The sequence below is a fragment of the Pistacia vera genome, unplaced genomic scaffold (assembly GCF_008641045.1).
Source record: "Pistacia vera cultivar Batoury unplaced genomic scaffold, PisVer_v2 Contig119, whole genome shotgun sequence".
Lineage (NCBI taxonomy): Eukaryota > Viridiplantae > Streptophyta > Magnoliopsida > Sapindales > Anacardiaceae > Pistacia > Pistacia vera.
In genome coordinates, this window is record NW_022195237.1 from 113,345 (window position 1) to 135,447 (window position 22,103).

At 38.6% G+C, this 22,103-nt stretch overlaps 1 protein-coding gene across 3 annotated transcripts; it reads right to left on the minus strand.

Moving 5' to 3' along the window:
* Positions 1-15,404: 15,404 nt before the first annotated feature.
* Positions 15,405-20,709, minus strand: LOC116111344 (beta-1,3-galactosyltransferase GALT1). 3 transcript variants are annotated; one of them, XM_031397543.1, is made up of 8 exons: positions 20,555-20,709; positions 18,345-19,468; positions 17,610-17,845; positions 17,229-17,510; positions 16,667-16,795; positions 16,417-16,596; positions 15,848-15,955; positions 15,405-15,678 (listed from the first exon to the last, which is right to left on the minus strand). In XM_031397543.1, the coding sequence occupies exons 2-8, from the start codon at positions 19,102-19,104 to the stop codon at positions 15,469-15,471; spliced, it is 1,905 nt and encodes a 634-aa protein (XP_031253403.1). In that variant the 5' UTR covers positions 19,105-19,468; positions 20,555-20,709; the 3' UTR covers positions 15,405-15,468. The 3 variants fall into 3 exon arrangements, with proteins under 3 accessions (XP_031253403.1, XP_031253411.1, XP_031253419.1); XM_031397551.1 differs by lacking the exon at positions 20,555-20,709 and adding an exon at positions 19,634-19,771; XM_031397559.1 differs by lacking the exon at positions 20,555-20,709 and adding an exon at positions 19,654-19,673.
* Between the last annotated feature and the right edge of the window lie 1,394 nt (positions 20,710-22,103).

Below are 22,103 nucleotides of genomic sequence, written 5' to 3' on the forward strand. Positions count from 1 at the left end.
CGAAATGGAGCTATCATGAATGGTGTGTTTTTTACCTGGATCGTTGATGAGAGAAGGAATCGAGCTGTCGTCGTTATCGTCGTCGTCGATTTCCAGCAAGGAATGGAGCTGTCATCATCGATTTCAGGTGAGGGAGGAAGGCGTCGTCGCAATTTCAGAGAGTTGAGTTGCGATCGATTTCAGCAAGGAATGGTTGCGATTTTATTGAGATTGAGTTTTGATTTGTGTGGGATTTTAGATTTTTGCGATTTCATTAAAAAATTTTCAGAATATTTTGCGCGTAGAGAAAGGAGAAACTGCGAAATGAGAGAAAGTGAGAAATTAGGGATTTTTTTCCCTTTTCAGCATTGGACCGGTTTTTCTAGCGGTCTGGTTGGACCGGCGGTTTGCACTGTTCACGCGGTCCATTGACGGGTTAAAGCGAGTTATTGCGCAATACCGGGTTTTATATTTACTCGAACTGGACACGTGATCAGTTCCCGGTCCGATCCAGCTTTTAAAATAATGTCTACATCCACTGTTTTTGTATTTGTTGTGAGAGTTTACAATAATAATCCTAAAAATATTTTCTAAGCCCTTTCTCATCGTTGGAGGGGGTTTATATACAGAGTTTGTACAAAGAAAAGAGTGAAAATAAAGGGATTGCAATTAAGTTTGAAATGCAACTCCGATATTCTCGCGATTGGGTGCTGTGATTGCGCAAAGATTCTTGTCAGTCTGATCTTTCACAAGATATCAGGAATCTGAGGTTATCTACAACTTGGTTGAAAAACTGCAAATATTGGTCGCGACTAGCTTGTGCTAGGTCAAGCTACAACTCGACGAGCTTATGCTGGGTTAGACAATCGATAGAGTCGAGCTGATCTAGATCGAGCTATTACCCCGCAATTCTCCCAGCTTGATGGAAAAATCACATACAACATCTTCCCCCTAGTGTTCGATGCTCATTTTGAGCTTCGAAGACTATTGCTCAGCTTGATATCAAGCTCGACATTATTAGTAGGGCATTGAATGCAGATTCGGTTGAGCTTTGAGAGTCAAACTCATGCTCAGTTGACATACTCCACAGTTGGACTTTTTCTCTTCTAAAACATTCTTGACAAACTCGGAATTTGAAAATGAAGGATAGTTGTGTAAATTTCAGTAGTCATGTCGCATTAAATGCAGCAGCCTTTGGCAGTTACTTTTCATCGCACATGGGCAACTACAACTATCACGCACAAAGTTGAGGCGACGTGCGGCGACAATTATTATCATGGCAATCAGAAGGTTCATCGTCCCTCGCAGATGGTTGACACGTGGCCACATCCAAGGGTCGAGATTGCTCGACGAATGAAGGGTTGAGATTCACTGTAGATCGATGGCTACGATCTAGCCCCGCCCTTTCGTCTCCCATGCAAACCACTATAAAGGCGGGCGAACTCATCAGAAAGCTTACTCATCTTGCCAAAATTCTTAGACGTTCTTGTTCATTATGTCGTTGCTTCTTCATCTTCATGGTGCTTTTTCCGGTGAGGTCATCCCATTCTTTCATTTCGGTAAGGTTTTTTTTTACCTTCCTTTTGTTGTTTTCCTGATTTTCGTAGCTAAGGGTTGATAAGTTGCATAAATTTAGTGTTTTTAGGTTTGTTTTTATAGCCTTCTAGTTAATTTTTCATTTGTTTTATGTGTTTTGATATTAGTTTTTGTTATGTTTGAAATATGAATGGTCAGCTATTGATTTGGAGAATTTTTGTAATTTTTAGGCGTTAATTGAGAAGATTGGAGCATTGGAATGAAATTGAAATTTAAAGCTTGAAGAAATTGAGATTAGCTGACAAGTTTGAAGGCCATGGCCTTGCCTTGGTGGTTCACCACGGCCGTGGTGGTTGAATGAAGATAAAATAACAAGGACAGAAAACACCATGGCCTAGGTTGTGGTGATCTACATTTGGACACGGCCAGGGCCGTGTCAAACACTTTTAGGGTTTTTATTATTTTTTCTTTCCTTTTTCGCTGAGGACTCTTTTGGGTATTTAAGGGTTATTAAGATTATTCCTTAGGAGACCGAATTTTACCCATTCTTGGAGAGAGATTATTGGGAAAAAAAAGAGAAAGGAGAATCAAGAACAAAATTCATCACAGAGTTTGTTTTTACTTTTTCAATATGATTTATTCCTTGGATTCTACTCTTGTTTCTTTTATTATGAACTAATTTTCTCAGGCTAAGACTAGGGTTAGTCTATTTATGGATCTGTGATCAATCTTTTACTCTTTGATCAATGAATTATTTTTCTAATGATGAGTCTATATTATGTGCTTAATGCTATTAGGAACTTGATCAATTTCTGATAGAATTGTTTTGTGTGATTGAGACCGAGAGGAGATATCACATGAGTGCTCTAGTAATATAAGTCATGGATTAATTGAATATAGAGATATATGAATTGATACATGCAATAGTCATAGGCAGGATTAACTTGTGCTGAAAGCTAGAGGATTTCATAAAGCTTAATGCTCGTCTATTTCATTAAATCTATATAGAGATATCTAAGTTGTGAAATAGAAGTAGAATTAATATTGCTTGAGAAAGAATATTGGTTAACCTAGGAAATCCCGTTGTCACATTAATTAAATAAATTCATTGACCATAGTAAATTGAGGGGTGCAAAAAAGTTATAGATGAGCCTGAAGTCTTAGCCGTTTTCTCTCATTGAATTCTTAATTTTAGTTTTACTGCAATTAATTTCTAATATACCAGATTTTAATATTTTTAGTTTTAAAGATCACCATTCTAAGTTTTGATTATCTAGATAAAGTTAAGACTAATTAATAATTCAGTACTTGTTTACGCAATCCCTTGGGTATGATAACCTGTATTTTGTTATATAATATTACTTGAGACTAGTACACTTGCTAGTAGTTGTTGCAAACGACACAACAAGGGTGGCCATTGTCGTGGCCACATTGAGTCTTTTAGGGCTTTATTAGGGAAGTTTGTCTCCGGCGGTCCTAGGTTTAAGGAGGGTTTATCAAGGTGGCCAACGGAATCCTTGGTAGGTCGCACGCGTTTGTTGTCTGGCGAGAGCTATCTTGGGTGCCTAAACTTAAAGCAAAGTGCGGATAGATCGCCGAGTTTTTCTAGCTTTGACACTGTTCGCTTCCGTTTTAGGTACCCAAAGGCGAGCTATAGTCATGTCTTTGTCCAATAGCAACACGATTGATCGCATGTTTGACTCCCTTGCAGGCTCAGCAGTCCTCGGGGGTATAATCCCTAAGGTGTTCAAGGAGGTCGTCTTGCGAAGCATGGATCTTGATGCGATGGGCTCGTCCGATTTCACCTTTATGGAGTTGGCTCAATCAAAGCGGTCTCTAGCTCATAGGTTGCAGAGGGAACCGCAATCCTTGATTGATATCAAGGATCTGAGGCGCATAAGGGAGACTTATGCGCCTCAACTCAACTAGAGGATTCCAAGGAACGTTTCTCGGGAGAATCCTCCCACAGGATGGGCGGCGACCTTTGAGACCCCTTTGAGGTGTGGGATGTCTATTCCCCCTCATCATTTCATCGACAGTGTTTTGAGACGATTCGACATCGTCCCTCTCCAGCTGTCCTCAAACTCGTACGTATAATCATAGGTTTGTATATAACATACATGATTGCTAAGCTAGGTGACCCATCTGTTGAAGAGCTCATCCATTTGTATAGATTAAAGAAGGGTCAAGACCAAACGTATTACCTCTCCAAGGTGAGGAAGGTACGTTTCAACGGGCTGGTTAACATCAAAGAAGGTCTCCCATTAGGACTCTCAATTTTTCTTTTATGAGACAGGGGGGACCGGTGTCTTTGCTTCGGAGGCTAGTAAGATTTAGACCCCCAATGTGTGTGAAGATCATTCTCAAGCTCGATGGTTAAGCTAACCGAGCTTCTTTACTTTGCAGTTAACATCGAGTAGAATTTTCTCCCTGTTGCGAGCTTACAGAGGCTTCAACAACCTTTCTGACAAACTGCACAACGTTAACAAGATTATCTCACTTCCTTATTCAAGGGCATATGGTTTTTGTGAGGATAATGCTAAATTCTTTACCATTCTTGAGAAAGGTAAGTGTTCACTTGCCCGCACTTCTTCCTTCTATGTAGGCAGGTTGCTTATTGCTTGTTTCTCTTTTTTGCAGAAACATGGGCCGAGAAACCAAAGGGTCTCAAGAAAAAGGTGGCAACTTCCATGCTACCATGAAACTGTCGGCTGTTTTGGCAACGAAGTAGTCTACTAACGTTGCTGACACGAAGAGAAGACAAACTTGGAAGAGGCCCAAGTGCAAAAAAGTCCACGACTGCCTCGAGGCAGTTGGTAGGAAAGGTGCCCTCGAGCCCCAAAAGGGGCTTGCAAAGAAAGTACCTGAGCCAACTAGAGGCTTGAGGAAACAAAAGGCACCCGAGCAATTTGACGGCTCGGGCAAGGAGGTCACCTATAGGTTGGCAGCCCAAAGGAGTCTCTGGCCAAGGACTTGGCCAAGAAGAAGTCCTTTTCCACGGGTGAAGCTACCGCTACCAAGGGAAGTAAGTCTAACTCATCTCGATAAGCAGGCAAGAAGATCGATGAGGTGACTCGAGCTGTGGTCAATGCATTAATCGACCAACTCCCTGATTGTATCAACATCAGGGTCGCAGCAGCCAGAGATGTCATCACCCCGTGAACCTTTGTAGGTGTTAGAGATTCGTCTCCTACCCAAATGTTGGCTTGGGTATGCAGTTATACGGTAAAGGTACTATTCACCCTCTTTACTCTTTTGTGCATGCTGTCATTATTTCTCGCTGACTTTCACTCCCTTTTTTCTTTAGGTTGCCATGGCGAGCAGGCTTTCCTACGATGAGTGCTATCCCACATTGGAGGGCACTCATCAAGGATGGCAGCTGGCAGAGATGGTGAAAAAGGATGCCTTGGCTAGGGCCCAGGTTGCAGAGAATGAGAAAGAAACAAAGCAGGCCAAGCTTGAGTAGTTGAGGGAAAAGATGGCGACCTTCGGGGTCAAGGAAAGAGAGTTCCTTAACAAGATTAAGGTGAGCGAGGCCACGCGGGCAAAGGCTAAAGCCAAAGTGGCCGAGGCTGAGAAGGATTTGGCTTAGCAGCGGGTGCCAATAATAAACTGAACTCCAAGCTCTCCTCGGTTCACAAATTACCTCGGATTGGGAGGCAAAGTTCAAGCAAGCTTCGCTCGACCTTGCCTAGGAAGTGGAAGGTTGATGAAATGCTGAAACTAAGGCTAGGCAACTCAAGCTTCAAATTGGGGAGTAAAATGAGGCCATCATCAATCGAGCTTGGGAGACATCGATCTTCTTTGTGCAAAAACTGTGGGAAGTTCACCCCTCGATCGACTTCTCCTTTCTTTTGCGTGCTTATCAGAGAGAGGTTGACAAGATGAAGATCAAGGCTCAGGGAATGGCCTATGTATACTCGGACGATTCTGAGCCTGATGGTGAGAGCCAAGAGGAAGTTGAGGAAGGCAAGGAGGAGATTGGCCTTAAGCAAGAGGTCGAGGATCCGGCTCCTCTAGCTACACTTCCCTCCAATGTTGTCGATCTTCCTCCGGGTGAGGCTCCCAACCCTGAAGAGGCCGCTGTCATTCCTACCATTGAGGAACCATCTCTTTCAATTGGTGACGAGCTTCATGGTGTAACCGTTGATGATGCCCTTGCTCATCTACCTGCTTAAAGAATTTATGTATCTTTTTTTTTTAATTAAATTTGTAATCAAACTTCATAATGAATGGGAGGTATTTTTTCATGTCTTTGTTCAGCAATATATTTTTTTTTATTCCTGCAAAATCATTTCAACCGTCTTAATCGGACTTGTCATAAAAAATCCAAATTTGCTCCAAGTTATGCATAGCTCACTTCTTGAGGAGCTTTTCAAATATATGCGGAAAAATCTTATGCGACAACTCTAACTTTGGATTCATTGTCTGTCTCGAGTTTTGGTCACCGGCTTATGACCGATTTCCCTCAATGTATTTTACTTGAATTTTTCCAAGTATAATTTCATCAATTTGGAGTATTTCACCCTTATAGCGTTGGATTTTGGCGTGGCTTATTAAGATAAGCTATCTTTTTCCAAACTCTTGACTCTGAGTTTTTTAGAAGTGATAGCATAAGTTGCGATTTTTGAAGCAATGAATGATAAATGCTAAACAATAAGTAGATAAAAATGGCGAACAAAGAAAAGTTATGAATAATGCCTCTTTTATTGATAAAGCATTTTGGTTGTGAATGACTTTACAAAAATGATCAAAAGAAAACAAAACATGACTAGAACTCGAGCTACTTATTGGTAATACCTTCATGGATTCTCAACGTTCCAGACTCGCAGAATTGCTTTGTCGTTGAGGCATTCCAGGTGGAAGGTTCTTGGTGTGCGCTTTTCGAAAATCCTGAACGGACTTTCCCATTTGGGCTCAAATGCCCCCAAGATTGGGTTTTGAGTACCATGGATGACTTTTTGAAGACTAGGTCGCTCACTTCAAAGTCTCTATTCTTGATTTTGGTGTTAAAGTATCGCTTGGCTCGCTATTGATACGAAACGAGCCTTAGCTGAGACTTGACCCAATACTCTTCGATTAGGTCTAGCCTTAGGCAAAGAAGGTCTTCATTTGTTTCTTCATTGAAGACTTCCATTTGGAACGAACTAATCCCTACTTCAACCGGGGCCATTGCTTCGCACCCGTACGATAGAAAGAATGGGGTTTCTCCTGTCGAGCTTCTGGTCATTATTTTGTAAGACCATAAGGCCTCGGGCAATTCTTCGGCCCATCTTCCCTTCGCATTGAGCTTCTTCTTAATGGTGTGCTTGATAACGTTTGTTATAGCTTCTACTTGACCGTTGGCTTGAAGCCAATAAACAGCAGCGAAACTCTTTTTAATACTAACCCGTTCGCAAAAAGATCTGAAGTCTTCACTATCAAACTGTTTTCCATTTTTTATTATTATAGTGTGGGGGATTCCGAACCTACAAATGATGTTTTTGTAGACAAAATTCGTTAGCTTGTTTGACATGATGGTGGCTAAAGGCTTGGCTTCTGCCTACTTGGTGAAGTAGTCTGCAACAACCATTGTGAACTTAATGCCTTCCTTTCCTTGGGGCCAAAGGCCTATCAATCGATGTCCTGAACTGCGAATAGCCAAGGGCTTGTTAGAGTAGTTAACTCTTGAGGCGAAGCTCGCAGAACATTTACGAACCTCTGGCATTTGTTGCATCTGCACACATAATCTGCTACATCGTCAAAATTTATTGGCTAGTAATAACCCTCACAAAGCACTTTGTATGCCAGAGATCTGCCTTGTGCATGGTTCTCACAAATGCCCTCATGGATCTCTCTCAAAACATAGTCCGAATCCTCATGGTCGATACTAATTGAACCCACGCTTATACAACTTGTCATTGATGAGCGTGTATCGAGCTGATTTTTCACAGAGTGTTCTAGCTTCATTTCTCCCTTTTGACAATGTTCCATCCCTTAGGTAGGCAATGATTATGTCTATCCAACTACATCTCTGACTTATTGCTAAGATTGGTTCTTGTAGAGTGAAGATGCTTGGATTTGGGAGGAACTTAACTGGTATTGAATTAGTTTTCTCTTGGCTCATTGCAGAGGCTAGATGGGCTAGAGCATCGGCTACCGAATTCCTCTCCCTTGGAATCTGAAGGACTATGAAGGATTTGAACTGCTTAATCTCAGACTTTACCTGCTAAAGGTAGGATGTCATTTTGTCCTCCTTCACCTAATACTCCCCGGTAATCCTAATGAACTATGAGTTGGGAGTCACTATAAATCTTAATGGACTCTGCCCCCATCTCCTTGGCGAGGCGAATCCCTGTGAGCAATGCCTCTTATTTAGCTTCGTTGTTGGAGGCGGCAAACCCAAACCTTACTGTGGCTCTGACCGAGTTTCCTTCAGGACTTTAGAGCAAAAGCCCCACTCCTGCCCCCTTCTCATTTGAGGAGTCGTCTACATATAGAGTCCACTACCATAAGTCGTTGAGCTTTAGCTTATGCGGTTCCCTTTCCCCTATGGTGCTTGCCCTAAGTAGGCTTATTTCCCCTTATAGTTGACAGGAGAATTCTGATATAAAGTCCACCAAAGCCTGACCTTTGATTACCGTTCTCGGGATGTACTTGATATCATGCTGACTCATTTCCATCGTCCACTAGATCAATCTGCCCGATAGCCTCAGACTTTTGCATTATCTTCCTTAATGGGAAGTTTGTCATAACATGAATGGAGTACACTTGGAAATAAGGCTGCAACTTCCTAGCGACAATGACAAGGGCATAGGTTAGCTTCTTCATTTCAGGATACCTTGTCTCCACGTTGAGCAGCCTTTTGCTCACATAGTATACTTGTCACTACACTCTCCCTTCTTCGCGTACCAAAGTCGCGTTGATGGAAGACTTTGACACCGATAAATATAACAGCAACGGCTCACCTTGGATAGGCTTTGATAATAAAAGAGGTTGTCTTAGATGTCTCTTCAATTCTTGGAAGGCTCTTTCACACTCCTCTGTCCACTTGAAACCTTTTTTCCCCTTCAAGGTCTCAAAGAATAGTAAGCATTTGTTTGTGGCTCGGGAAGCAAACCTATTGAGTGCGGCTACACGCCCTGTCAAGCTCTGTACTTGCCTTATGCTGGTCGGGTTTTTCCTATCTAGAAGAGCTTGAATCTTCTTTAGGTTGGTTTCAACACCTCGCTGATTTACAAGAAACCCCAAGAACTTTCCCGAGCTTACTCCAAAAACACACTTTAAAGGATTGAGCTTCATTATGTATTTTCTGAGGATGACAAACATTTTTCCCAGGTGCTCAATGTGGCTTTCGACGACGTTTGACTTGACGAGCATGTTGTCGATGTAAACCTCCATAGTTTTGCCAATTTGGTTAGTAAACATCTTGTTCACCAAGCGTTAGTAGGTCACCCCAGCATTCTTCAGGCCAAATGGTATAACCCTGTAACAATAAATCCCATGGTCAGTAATAAATGAGGTATGTTCTTCATCGGGCTGATCCATCAAGATTTGGTTTATATCCCAAGTATGCATCCATGAAGCTGAGTAATACGTTTCTAACTATCGCATTTACTAACTGGTCGATCCAGGGTAGCAGGAAGTTGTCTTTGGGACAGGTTTTATTTAAATCTGTGCCGTTGATGCAGGTCTATCACTTGCCATTTGACTTCTTAACCAGGACTGGGCTGGCAAGCCAATCTGAGTACTTTACTTCTCTGATGAAGTTGATGTTCATGAGCTTGTCAACTTCATCTTTGAGCACTTTAGAGTACTCTGCATACATAGACCCTCTCTTTTACCTATTTGGTCGAGCTACTGGGTCGATGTTCAATTTGTGGCACATTACTTCGGGGCTGATTCCCACCATATCTGTATGCAATCATGTGAACACGTCAGGGTTTTTCTTTAGAAACCCCACCAGATTATCAACCATTTCTTTGCTCAAGCTGCTGCCAACCTTTAGTATGCGAGTTAGATCTTCCTCGCTAACACATATCTCTCGCAGCTCTTTTGTTGGCCCTGTTGTGGGCTCTTCTCTATGGATGCAAGGATCTATCGTGTCCTCTAGAGGTCTGGGGTGTGGCTAAAATTATGTAATGACCATTGTCCTTAAGAGCGGCCATTTTAGTGTAGCATTGATGGCTCAGTTGTAACATTCTCGAGATTCCTTTTTGTAGCTTCTGATCATCGCGACTCCCCCCGGAGTCAGGAACCTCATTGCTTGGCAACGCACTGAAGTGACTGTGCTCAAATCATCCAGGATCGGTCTTCCAAGGATAACATTGTATGTGGTTAGGTAGTCTACCACTAAGAATTTGGCCATTACCATCCTGATCTTGGGCTCTGCCCCTAGAGTCATAGGAAGGTCAATCGTTCCTTTAGGGACTAGGCTGTCCCCGGTGAATCCATAGAGCAACGAAGGATATGCCCTCAAGTCTCTCTCCGTGAACCTCATTTCTCGGAAAGTTCCCAAGAAAATGATGTTTGCATTATCGACCATCACCCTTAGTACTCTGGCATTACCAATCTTGGCTACGATTATGATCACATCATGATTATGGGGAGGGGATTCTTCACATTCCTCGATTGTGAATCCTACCACCTTGCTCTCTTGTTTGGGTGACTTTAGCGGCTTCTGTTCACAACTCATTGTCCAGAGGACCGAGTCTGTTCCAGCCTCTCCAACATATTGCTCGAGAATGCGCCTTGAGCTTCCCGCTATGCTGGGCCCCCCGTAGATCATGCCCACTATAACATCATTGTTGGCGTTGGCCGAGTCTTGCTAAACCTAGTTATTTTGCTCGCTAGCATTTTCGTGAGATGGTGCCTCATTAATAAATTCCTTTAGGTGGCCCTTTCACATCAGGTTTTCGATGGCATCCTTTAAGGCCCGACACTCGTTGGTATTGTGCCTGATGTCCTGGTGGTATTGGTAATATTTTTGCCGATCTCTTCTGCCTGAAGCCCCTCTCATTCTTTCCGAAGCGGGCAATCTTTTCGCTTCACGAGAGACTTCGTATATGTGGGCTATGTCTTGCATGAGAGGGGAGTCTTCTGCGTATCACGGGAAAAGCTGCTTATCCCCGTCGTTATCCGTTCTCTATCTTTTTTGGGACATGTTTTGGTCCCTATCATTGCGATCTTGACTCGTCTGCTTATCTGATGGGCGATCTTATCGCCTATTCGGGGCTCTTCGCGGTGAGCTTCTGGCTAGGACTACTAGCGAGCTTTCTACTCGTTGGTGTTTTGTAGCCATTTGGTAAAACTTGGTCAAGCTCACATGATCTTTACTCTAGAGCTCTTTCCACAACTCCGTTTACGACTAATGCCCGCTATTAGCAAAGTCTAGATTGACTCTTCGGGTGCATCTGCAATCTTTGCTTGCTCATTATGGAACCTCGTTAAATATGAGGTTAGTGTTTCTTCCCTTTTCTGACGAATGTTGCTCAAGTAACTGGATGGCATTGCGAAATGTCTCATTGCTTAGAATTGTTGCAAGTACAGCGAGGAGAATTATTGCCAAGAACTGATGGAGTTCATCTTGAGTCTTTTGAACCACCTCTTGGCATCCCCTACCAATGTGATCGCGAAGCAGCAACATTTCACCAAGTCACAAACTTGGTGCAGCTCCATCAGGTCATTGAAAATGTCGAGGTGGTCTCTTGGATCTTCTTTCCTATCGAACTTACTTTCTGATGCCCTGAATCCTTGTGGAAGCAGGACCTGGCAAACTTCCTTTATGAAGGGAGAGCTTACTATTTCTTTCGTCGCATTGTTTTGGCGGGCTCTTAGGTCATTGAGCATTTTCTGCACACGATCTAAGTCTTTGTTGTGATTGCCCTGGCTGGCTCTGTTCAGCCTTACCTCGAGCAAGTGAGTTTGTAAATCTGTCGCTTATGAGCCCCCTCCATTATGCATATTAATGCGCGAAGTTAAGTCATGGTGGCTAGGTCGATAGGTGTTATCATGCTCATCAGTGCATTGCTCACGATGTTGGTTATAACTGGAACGTTGGTCATTGCCAGATTGGTGCACATGACTCATCTTGCGAGCTTCCGAGGATCGAGCATGTCTTGGGTGTGAGTTAAGACCGACATGTTGATGCTGGGGATATCACTAAGTAGGTCGAGCGTCTCGTGGGCGACCATTACCTTCACTTTCATCCATTGGTTGTTTCCCTAGCCGCCTCCCAAGGGTAGTTTGCCCGCCGGACTCACTCTCGTGAGCGGAGTGTACTTTGTGATATTAGGGGTGTCGGTCGCCCTTTGGCGTCGATGAGCTAGACTGGTCACAAGCTGAATTCTAACCTCTCGAGGTGATATCGGTGAAGCGTGGCTGGTCAAGGTTTTGTGCGATTGGTTGCTGATTTCTTAGCTCAGTCACGTTCTATTACACCGCATGTGCAACCATTGTTCTGATCATTTTCACCAATTGGCCATTTTCAAGGTTTGACATTCCTGCCCCCTGGTTATTTGCTGCCTGTTGAGTTGGCAACACTAGTGGTCGACGCCCAACGACATCCTGTTGCACTTCCTAATGGGTGGTGTCCACATTGTCATGGTTTCCGGTGATGGTTTTCAATCTTGTATGCACCATTGCGGGCCTAGACTAATTAAATCATTGTGGCTATTTGCCGGAATTTTTGAGATATTGGCGAAGGCCTTCCTTCTAGCGCCAAAATGTTGATACAGAAATCTGCACCAACTAAAGTGATCTGATCGACCTTAACAAGATCGGAACTGGTGTGTGGGTGATTACAAATAACTAGCAGTGAATGAATAATAAAATGCAATAAAGTAACTGGCAAGGAGATTTTTAAAGTGGTTTGGCGAGATGAACTCTTGAGCCTACGTCCACTGTTTTTGTATTTACCAATGATAATCCTAAAAATATTTTATAACCCCTTTCTCATCGTTAGAGGGGGTTTATATATAGAGTTTGTACAAAGGAAAGAGCGAAAATAAGGAGATTACAATTAAGTTTGAAATGCAACTTCGATATTCTCGTGATTGGGCGTTGTGATTGCACAAAGATTGTTGTTGATCTGATCCTTCCCGAGATATCCGGGATCTGAGGTTATCAGCGACTTGATTGAACAACTACAAAGATTGGTCGCGACTAGCTTGTGCTAGGTCAAGCTACAACTCGACGAGCTTATGCTGGGTCGTACAATCGGTAGAGTCGAGCTGGTTCTGGATCTAGCTATTACCCCGCAATTCTCCGAGCTTGATGAAAAAATCGCACACAACATAATCTAATTATGATATCTAAAATTATGTCCAACCTATCATTCAAAAGTAATTTTTAAAACTAAAATACAATTCTAAATTTTGAGTTGTAGTTTTTATATTTAATTTTTAAAAATGTATTTTATCAAATGCATTTACATAAGATTGTTTTTATCTCCTACTTTCTAAAACAAAAAACTTATAATTGAATTTTATATCGAACAGAGACCAAATGATTTGGGTTAGAGTGGTTCTATTGGGCTCCATCACTGGAGTAAGGAAGCTCCACCTTCTAATAATTCTTATAATTACAAATTTAAATACGTATTAAATTATTAAACTTATTTTTAATTGCTTATTTTTTCATATACTTTTTATACCAGTTTTTTATATTATTACATGCTCATTTAAAATCATACTATGAAAAAATTAAAATACTTTTTAGAAGTATAAAATAATTTAAACGGAAGAAGAAGTTTGTCAATAGGATATATAAAATTACAAGCAATATAAAATTATTTGTTTTCAATCGTTTTTCAATTTTTTTTTTTTATTCAAGTTGTATCTTTAATAAATAAAAACCAGTTGAAAAAAAAAAAGTAAAGATTTCATGTTAATTATGTTATATTATTATACAGTAGAATTGTTTGATATACATCTAGTAATGTTAATAATTCTTTTTGTTTTTATTTTTCTTACCTCATGTCAAATTCTTATTTTTTTATTGCTGAAGTGACATGTAAATTATTATTTTTTTCCCTTTCAAATTATTGGTAATGATTCTAATCTCAATAATTATTTGTATTGTTTAGATGTATTTTGTTTGTGGATTAATTATTTTTATTATTTTTTAGACCCAACTTCTACAAAAACCCCATTAAAATTTTAAACTTATCTAAATATTTAAATAAACCTCATATATTTCCAAAGTTTCACTTCTTATTGATATTTTAGCTATTTGTTTCATATTTTATCAAACCTTTTTTTTAAATAGAATTTGTAACAAACCACATTTTTTTTCCATGAAATTTTTAGATCAATTTTAAGACAACTACCGATCACTGAAAATTATTATAAGTAATTTGATTATAAAATGGAATATTGTTGATTTTTTTTTTTTTTTTTAGATATTGTTTTTCATTGACATTAATTTTGGAAAAGTTTAACATAAATATTAAAGTTGCAAAACAAGTTCGATGATGCAAGGGCCTACAGGATGGATAGTATCGACAATGTTAGAATGCTATGAAATTTGGCAGGGCACTCTGAAACGGACAAACAAGTTAGACTTGTTACGTAGAAGAGTTTTGTCATTTTTTAGCCTTTTGGAATCGTCTAGATGGGTTTTGGGAAGTTCTTCTTATTTTTAGAGGTGTTTTTGCAAGTTTCTAAAGTTTTGAGACTTTTAGAGTTTTTCTGATAATTGTTTAATTTTCCTTTTTTATTAAGAGAACCATTTAAAGATGAATAATGTTAGCCTTACTCACTTCTCTTACTCACATTTGTTAAAAATGTGAAAAAGTAAATAAGACTAACATTTTAACAAAAGTGAGTAAGAGAAGTAAGTAGAGAAAGTGAATAAGGTTAGCATTACTTTTTAAAGATTGATTCAACCGTAGCAGAGGTGGTTTTTTATTGTTATTATTGAGTGAATTATTAAAAACCTTGAGTGATTTTTTTCAGAATTCAAATCTTGATAAAAATTTGATGGTGATTTACCATATCAGTTGTTGATTTCCGAGTTTCAATCATCTGTTATTGTTTCAACATCATTGGGCATCTTTACATCATTGACAAAGATAATTACAATTTTTTCTTTGTTTTACCCATAAATAGTACAAAGAGGAGAGATTCTTTTTTAACTTTTCCACTTGGCACGTGGGTGACTGCCTTAATGTTTTTCAGAATTTCAGAGAGGTGAAATGCCTTATATAAAAATTTGACAACAATCTCTGGGGTAAATATTACTTATTATTCCAATTATTTATTATGTTATTGTAATTATTTGTTCTAGAAGACCATCTACACAAACATTAATCACAATTATAAATTTTTGTTAGTGATTGCTTCCTCTTATCCCTGCTCAACTTGAGAGTTATAATTGGAATCATAGTTAACAAACAATTTTTGTTTATTTCAACAAAATCAAAACAAGTATTTTTTGATCAAACCCTCAAGCCCAATCTTCATCAGCAACAGTCCTTTGACTAATTCAATATTGTTAGCTGAAGTCAACGTCATAGTAGTTATATTCTCTATTCTCTAAAGTCTTATTACTACGTGGAGTAACGCTACAGTTATAGCCACCGATAATAGTGCACCGAATAACGTAATAAAATCCTGACCATTAATTAATATTAAGTTAGAATTAATCAATGGTCAAGATTTTGTCACGTTATTCGGTGCACTACTATCGGTGGCTGTATTATTTTCCTTATTACGTGATGTGATCTCTATACAAAAACCCATCTCCCTCTCACTCTAACCTGTTAAATAATAATCAACATCTGAAATGTAATACCTCCTCTATGCCCTACTAAAAAATATTCCTATTCTATTTATACATTAATAATCATCAACCCTATTCTTTTCTCTCCTCATTTCTATCAATTCTTCTGTCAATAGATTCCCTATCAAACGCCCCTCTCCATCATATTCTTACCTACAATAAACCAAGATGACGAACAATACTCTACACTTATCATTCACCACAACATCGAGCAACATTTCCTTCCTGAAGTTTTTGCCACAAACACAGCATTTCCCGAGGACCTTGGTAATGAGCAACAATATAACCATCCTTGCACCCCTCATTGTACACCTTCTCTTCCTTCTCATACCTAACTTTTAACCCTTCTTTCTTCATCTCTGCAATCCATATGCCCATTGCTACATCTTCTAACTTAAACATCTGCAATATAAACCATTCATTTATTTATTATGACTACAATTGTTAATCTGCATGAAGCTAAGGATATGCAAAAGCAATAATAGAAGAATGCCACCATATATGTTTTTAATTTTGTCCAAAGATAAGCACATCTAATGGCAAAAGAAAAAATGATAATTGACCACCATACCTTTAAACGGCCTCTTTTGTATTTATTGTAGACTGCCTTTGCTATGTCACTAGACACAACATACCCAGGACCATGTGCCCAAGGGGGATAAGCATCTTCACGCCATTCCTATAATGCAAAGGGAACAATGTTAGAAGTTGTAAAAATAAAATCATCTTGGTATTAATATAATCGATTAAATTGTGGATGGAAATGTACTTAAATCTTATAGAAATCTTGCTATATAACTAAAATCAGGTTAATCTACCAATGCTTTCTGGGGCTTATCAGTAGCCCAAGCAATTAAGGTTGGCCAAAGGCACCTAATCATACAAACTCTAAATGAAAACAAGAAATATACCAAATAATTCACATTATCTCAAAAACCATATTGGATTAATGCAGACAGAACCCTAAGATACATACGCTTCCATTGTCTTCTAGTTTGATTGCTGAATGATTACAATGGAAAAGATCTAAAAGGCTTTCGTGTTAGCAACATCCAACAATCATTAGTTGAGCTGGCAGGGTTGAAATTGCTGAATTCAATTTGCTTTCTCAAGTGGATATATTCAAGAGAAGAGGATTACCTCGGGGCTGATATACCACTTGCTATCAGGATTCCTATGAGGTCGGGAATCTGCATTGATGAGTCCATAAAGCAACCCAGAATTCACATTGATTCTGCTCAAAGAAGCCATCACTTCATCCACACGGACAAATGCATCATCATCTGTCTTCATGACAAACTTTGCTGAAACAACCTGTGTCTGTTGAGGAAATGAGGTCAACAAGGAAAAGGTACAATCTTCCTGGTATGAGTAAGAGACAAGATTTTACCCCAAAGATGCAGATGGCTAAAGTTTTCCACGTGATGAGATTATAGTAGTCAACAAAAGGCATAAGCTGTATGTCTCCATATGTCCGTGCCTCTTTCCAGAGTTCCCCATTCACTATCTGATTTTTATGCTGCAATAAACCTCAAACTTGATAAGTAATTCAGTGATGGTACTGCTTATTATACTGCAAATATAGGAAGTTATGATTTTATACAGCAAATTAGGAAGTAATAATTAAGTAAAGATAAATAACACCCGAAATTTAATTTGAGATATTGAAGAATGACTAACTTTCACCACATAAAAATCATAATAAATGTTGACCTTAGCACTAAGATCTGTAAAATCACCTTATTAGTACTATAAGCACCATAAGGAACTTCTTGTATACAAATGGCGGGAACAACATTTGACCCATTAAAGGATTATCATTATAAATTGTGTAATTGCATGTCCCAAAATTGGGATTCTTTTTTATGTTTTCAATCAACACTCATAAGATATAACCACAAAACAATTGCACACCAAGATGAAAAAAGAAAAGAGACGCAAGAGAAGCTCACCAAACCGACAAAAAAGCGCACTGCAACTGCTCCTGAACGCACTGCAGGGTACTGCATCCATGTTCTTCTGACAGCCATTCTTCGCTTAAAATTGTTTGCTGTTGAGAAAACTCCAATGAAAAGATCAACTGCTTGATGATGAGAAAGAGGAGAAGATTTTAGTGCTTCTAAATCAATTGTATGCTCTGAATCTTCTGATGTGGGTAAACCACTGGCCAAGACAGAAATTAGTTTCAGGTCTCCAGAAATCCTCACTTCATTAACCAGCCATGGCTCCAAAGTCTGAATATATGATCAGCAAAGTGAACAAATAAGTTCATTGTAAGTATTTATATCTAAAAAATTATAAAAGTTGCAAGAGCAAGAGATGAGAGTAATTACTTCACGATAAGCAAATGACGTTATGTGCTTTCCATCAACTGTCATTTGTATTCCCTCTGACCCTACTCTAATTGTGGCAACAAAAGGATTCCCTTGCTTAAAAGGAAAATATGTTCTGGTTTTACATCCTTCCTGAGCCATTGAAGACCTCCTAGAACTGTTCCAATGATTGCTAGTCATAGAAAACCGCTTATCATCTTTGCCCACTAACTTATTGCACTGATCCAACTCATCAACTGCAACAAGAAGTAATAGAGTTACATCACAATATAACGGAACAAAAATTAACAATTTATTACTAGCTTTGTGGAAGTAAACAGATAAATGAAACTAGAGGCCTTTAGAAAATGATTTCATCTTCAAACATTCCACTACCAAAATTTTGATGATAAAGTACTGATTTAACAAAAGTTCAATTAAATTCTTAAAGATATGGAGGACCATAGGCAGCTAGCACACCATTACATTTTGTCACACAATGTAGCTTCTCATCTAGTTAAACGATGTCTTTCCTAACTACTGAAACTGCAGGCCCTGACATTGAGAAGAGAGTCTAAATTGAACCCTTTGAAGCTCAACAAAGTTCCAATATCTAATTGCTTTATATGGGAAGTATGCAACATGCACAAGCAGTATAGAGCAACTAAAACTTGATTAAACACAACTGAAGCTGAATAAACATTTATACTGCCTTTTTCACACCCAGTATATTAAAAATGCAAGAGTTACTTCCACCTTTTATAATTTTTTCAGGAGAAGGAGATGGGCAGCGCTCCTCTTCACCCCAATCATGAGCTAAAGTCCAGGTGTTTTGAACAATTACAGGATTCTCAGTTATCTTATCACCATGTAGCCTCACATTGTAATGCAGAATAATAGGTGGATCAGGCTCCCCTGGAAGTGCTTCTCCGGTTAAGTCAATCCGAAAATTACCAAGAAGACCATTCGGAACGCCTATAATTGTAATAGAAGAACCCTGAGTCAGTCCACAAGGAACCTGCAACTTGAAACCACTGTTGACTAGATCTGAGGCATTCATTTTATTTAAGAAATGCGGACATTGTTTCTCTTTTGCTCTCGTGGCTGAACTTTCATTGGCATAACCAATTTTTTCCTCTTCAACAGACACCATAAGGTTATTCCAGGCATTTCCAGCTTCCTTGATAGCTTCTACTCCATTTGGTAAAACCATAGAATGAGTAATTAAGTATTTCAAGAGATTCCATGTCTGCAAAGATTGCCGCTCTTCCTTGGATAAATTCCTTTGAGCATAGAGACTAGAGGCTATTGTATCAATTGGAATTACTTGAGAAGCACTGTCAGGATTTTGAACTGCGGGTGGAACTGCATGAACCGATTTCAGAGGATTACTTCCATTAGAGGCGACGGCACTTGTTACATAACTTTCCCCAATAGGATTTTTCAAGAAACCATATCTCAGCACCAACAACAAAAACAAGGATGCAATTAGAACACCACCGTACCATTTCTTCATTCTGTTCCTTAAACAATAGCAGCAAAAGTTTTGAGCCTACTTTCCATAGAGATTGAGTTTAAAATACCAACAAAGCTTAGAGGTGACTAAAACATGCATGAATTTCATAAAACTGAGTTCTATATGGAAATTCACGAAGAAGAGGTGCTAATGAAGAACCAAATAAATCTCAGCAAGATATAATCTAGGCATATGATTGAAATATAGAAGGATCATTTCAGTTCTTGGAAGAAAGCTTCGGATCTTATTTTTAGTCCATTGTTTTGCACAAAGATCTGCTTCTGGTTTGATCATGAAAGCTTCAACTACATAAATGGAATTTCACATAAGCTCTCCTCAAAGCATCTGGAATAAGACTGTCATGCTGGAACAAATTGCAAAAGCAATTAAACACAACTGAGAATGAAAGTTTTATATAAAATTCCACAATTCAAATGCTTTCAAGTATGAGTGGATAAAACCCATGCAGCCAAGAAAAAAAATTATCAAAAAGAGAAAAGGAACCAAAACCAAGTAGCATAAAACTCACAAAAAATATGAAATCAAAACCTGGTGGCTCTATACATGTTTAGTAACTTTCAGAAATCAGAACCCCAAACACCATAGTTCTTTAGAACAAGCTTAGAGGAACTCTGCTCATTCATGAATAATGAGATAAAAGTTTCATCAAAATTCAAATACATCACGTAATATCCCCCAATGGTCAACTGACAGGAAATTTTTTTGTTGACTAAATGAACATTAAACAAAGCCATATAAAATTCTAAAATGACCGCGTTTAGGAGAACCCATCCTAGTTGCACAGAAGATTTATCAGTATTTTTTACGTGACTACATCATCAAATCGATTAAAGTAGGGACCACTTTACCCTTGACGGCCAGACATCAAATGTTTAAAATAACATAACCAGATTCAAACTATATTAAAACACGATGCAAGAAATTTAGGCCTCAACTGGAGAACAGTCAAATAAATTGTGCTTCAAATTTAATTTGATTTCTTTCACTTGCGTTTACACAACCTAATCCGCTAGAAATTCTAGAAGCATTTTCGCAGAATGCATAGATTTAGCAATTTTTTTTTTCTACTTATTAGATTTCTGACAGAGAAAATGCAGTGAAGAAATAGAATTGTAATTTAAAATATTAATAATTATCGATTAAAAAAAAAAAAAAATTCTTGACTCATTCAACTCTAATATAACTACGAAGCTTAGTTCAAGAGAAGTTAGAAAAGTCTGAAAAAGCTAACACCACACACTACAGTAACATACAAAAGTTCTGTTAAGTTCATTCTCTTGAATTTTCCCGGGAAACAAACAGATCCAAACGCATTGCGCCGAATCCAAGCTAAACGGAAAAACAGCCATAAAAAGAGATGCAAAACATGTAAAATCAGCTCCAAATTTTAAAGTTTGATAAAGCAACAACACAAACAAGCAGAACTAACCGTTTCGAGAGCGAAGCAAAAACTCCTTATCTAATCTGTTCAGAGGAATTCGCGAGCAAGTGCAAGAAAAATCAATATTCAGCGTTCTATCTTGTAGACTTGAAGTCTACGCACGCATAGTCTTCTCTTTCAAAGTGGAATAAAACAATTGAGAAAAAACTTTTTGAAACCGTATTTGTATTTTCTTTTGTTGACTCTCCAATTACGAGAAGAAATTAATTAAAATAATTAAAGACTTGACTAGTTCTTTATTCTCAAACTTATAATTAATGTCGGTCTTATACAAACTTAGGCTTCAAGTTTGAATCAAAAACAGCCAATTAGAGAGAGCCACGCATCTTCAACTCCATTTTTTTCACTTCAAAGTTCGTTCGTGGCAAACTCTCATTTGGCGTAGAGAAAATGAAATGAAGAAGTTGTAAAATATATTTTAAGCAGTTTAATATTTTAAAAAGTAGTTTCATGAGACACGTGGACACGTGGTTCGTTTACTTCTCTCTTTCCTGTTCTTTTTCTTTTCCTTCTCTGGTTACTTTTTCTTTTATTTGCATAGAGTTATTCTATCTTCACATGCGTGTACGGACAGTATGGTCACAGTCAAGTCAATACCGACAATTATCGTTTCTAGCATTTGATAGACCAACGAGAAGCTACCTTGACACCTAAAATGCACGGTGATCAATTGAGATCTAGATTTACCATGCTGTCACGATAGCGTTACTTCCGTCTTTAATTTGTTTCTCATCGTGGCTTGACATTACTTACGCACAGGCGAAAGCCGGATAATGCGCGAAACGGTGAATAAAATGACAAAAATAAAAATAAAGGCATGTTTGGTTTATTATTCAACACTTTTTAGAATAATATTTTGAAAATAGTTAAATTGGATAAGTATTATGATATAAAATTTAGAAAATAATAAAAATACTTTATATGTTTATTTATTTATTAAACATCTATATAATAAAATATTAAAAATTAACAAAAACACTCTTAATCTACCCATTAAATACAGACAGTCGGCCATCACCATCAGAGGGTGACCGAAGTCACTGTATCAACGCATAACCAGCTAAATTTTGTCAATCTTATGCCGATATGGCCTTTTCCGACCAGATCCTAGTCATTGACGGCCAGATCCTAGCCATTGATCTGGCCGCATCTAGTCATCAACGACAACCGTAGATAAGATACGGCCGTCGTTGACGACTAGCTACGGTCAAAGATTTGACTGTTGATGGGCAGATCTTTAGTCGTAGATCTGGCCTTTTTCGACCAAGATCGGCATACTACCGGATAGATTCAGCCAATAGTGTGTCATTATACCATATTCCAACCAGCTTTCGCCAGTGGTGGCCAAAATCTGGTAAATGTGGGTTGTTGGGATGTTTTTGCAATTTCTAAAAGAAAAATTAGGGGTGTTTAGTTAAATTAATGAATTTAAGTGGGTTTAAAGAAATTAAATAATATAGAATAATATTTTGAGAATAAGTCAATTTTACTGTTTAACTTTATTGGAAAAACCAGAATAATATTAAAAAGAATATAT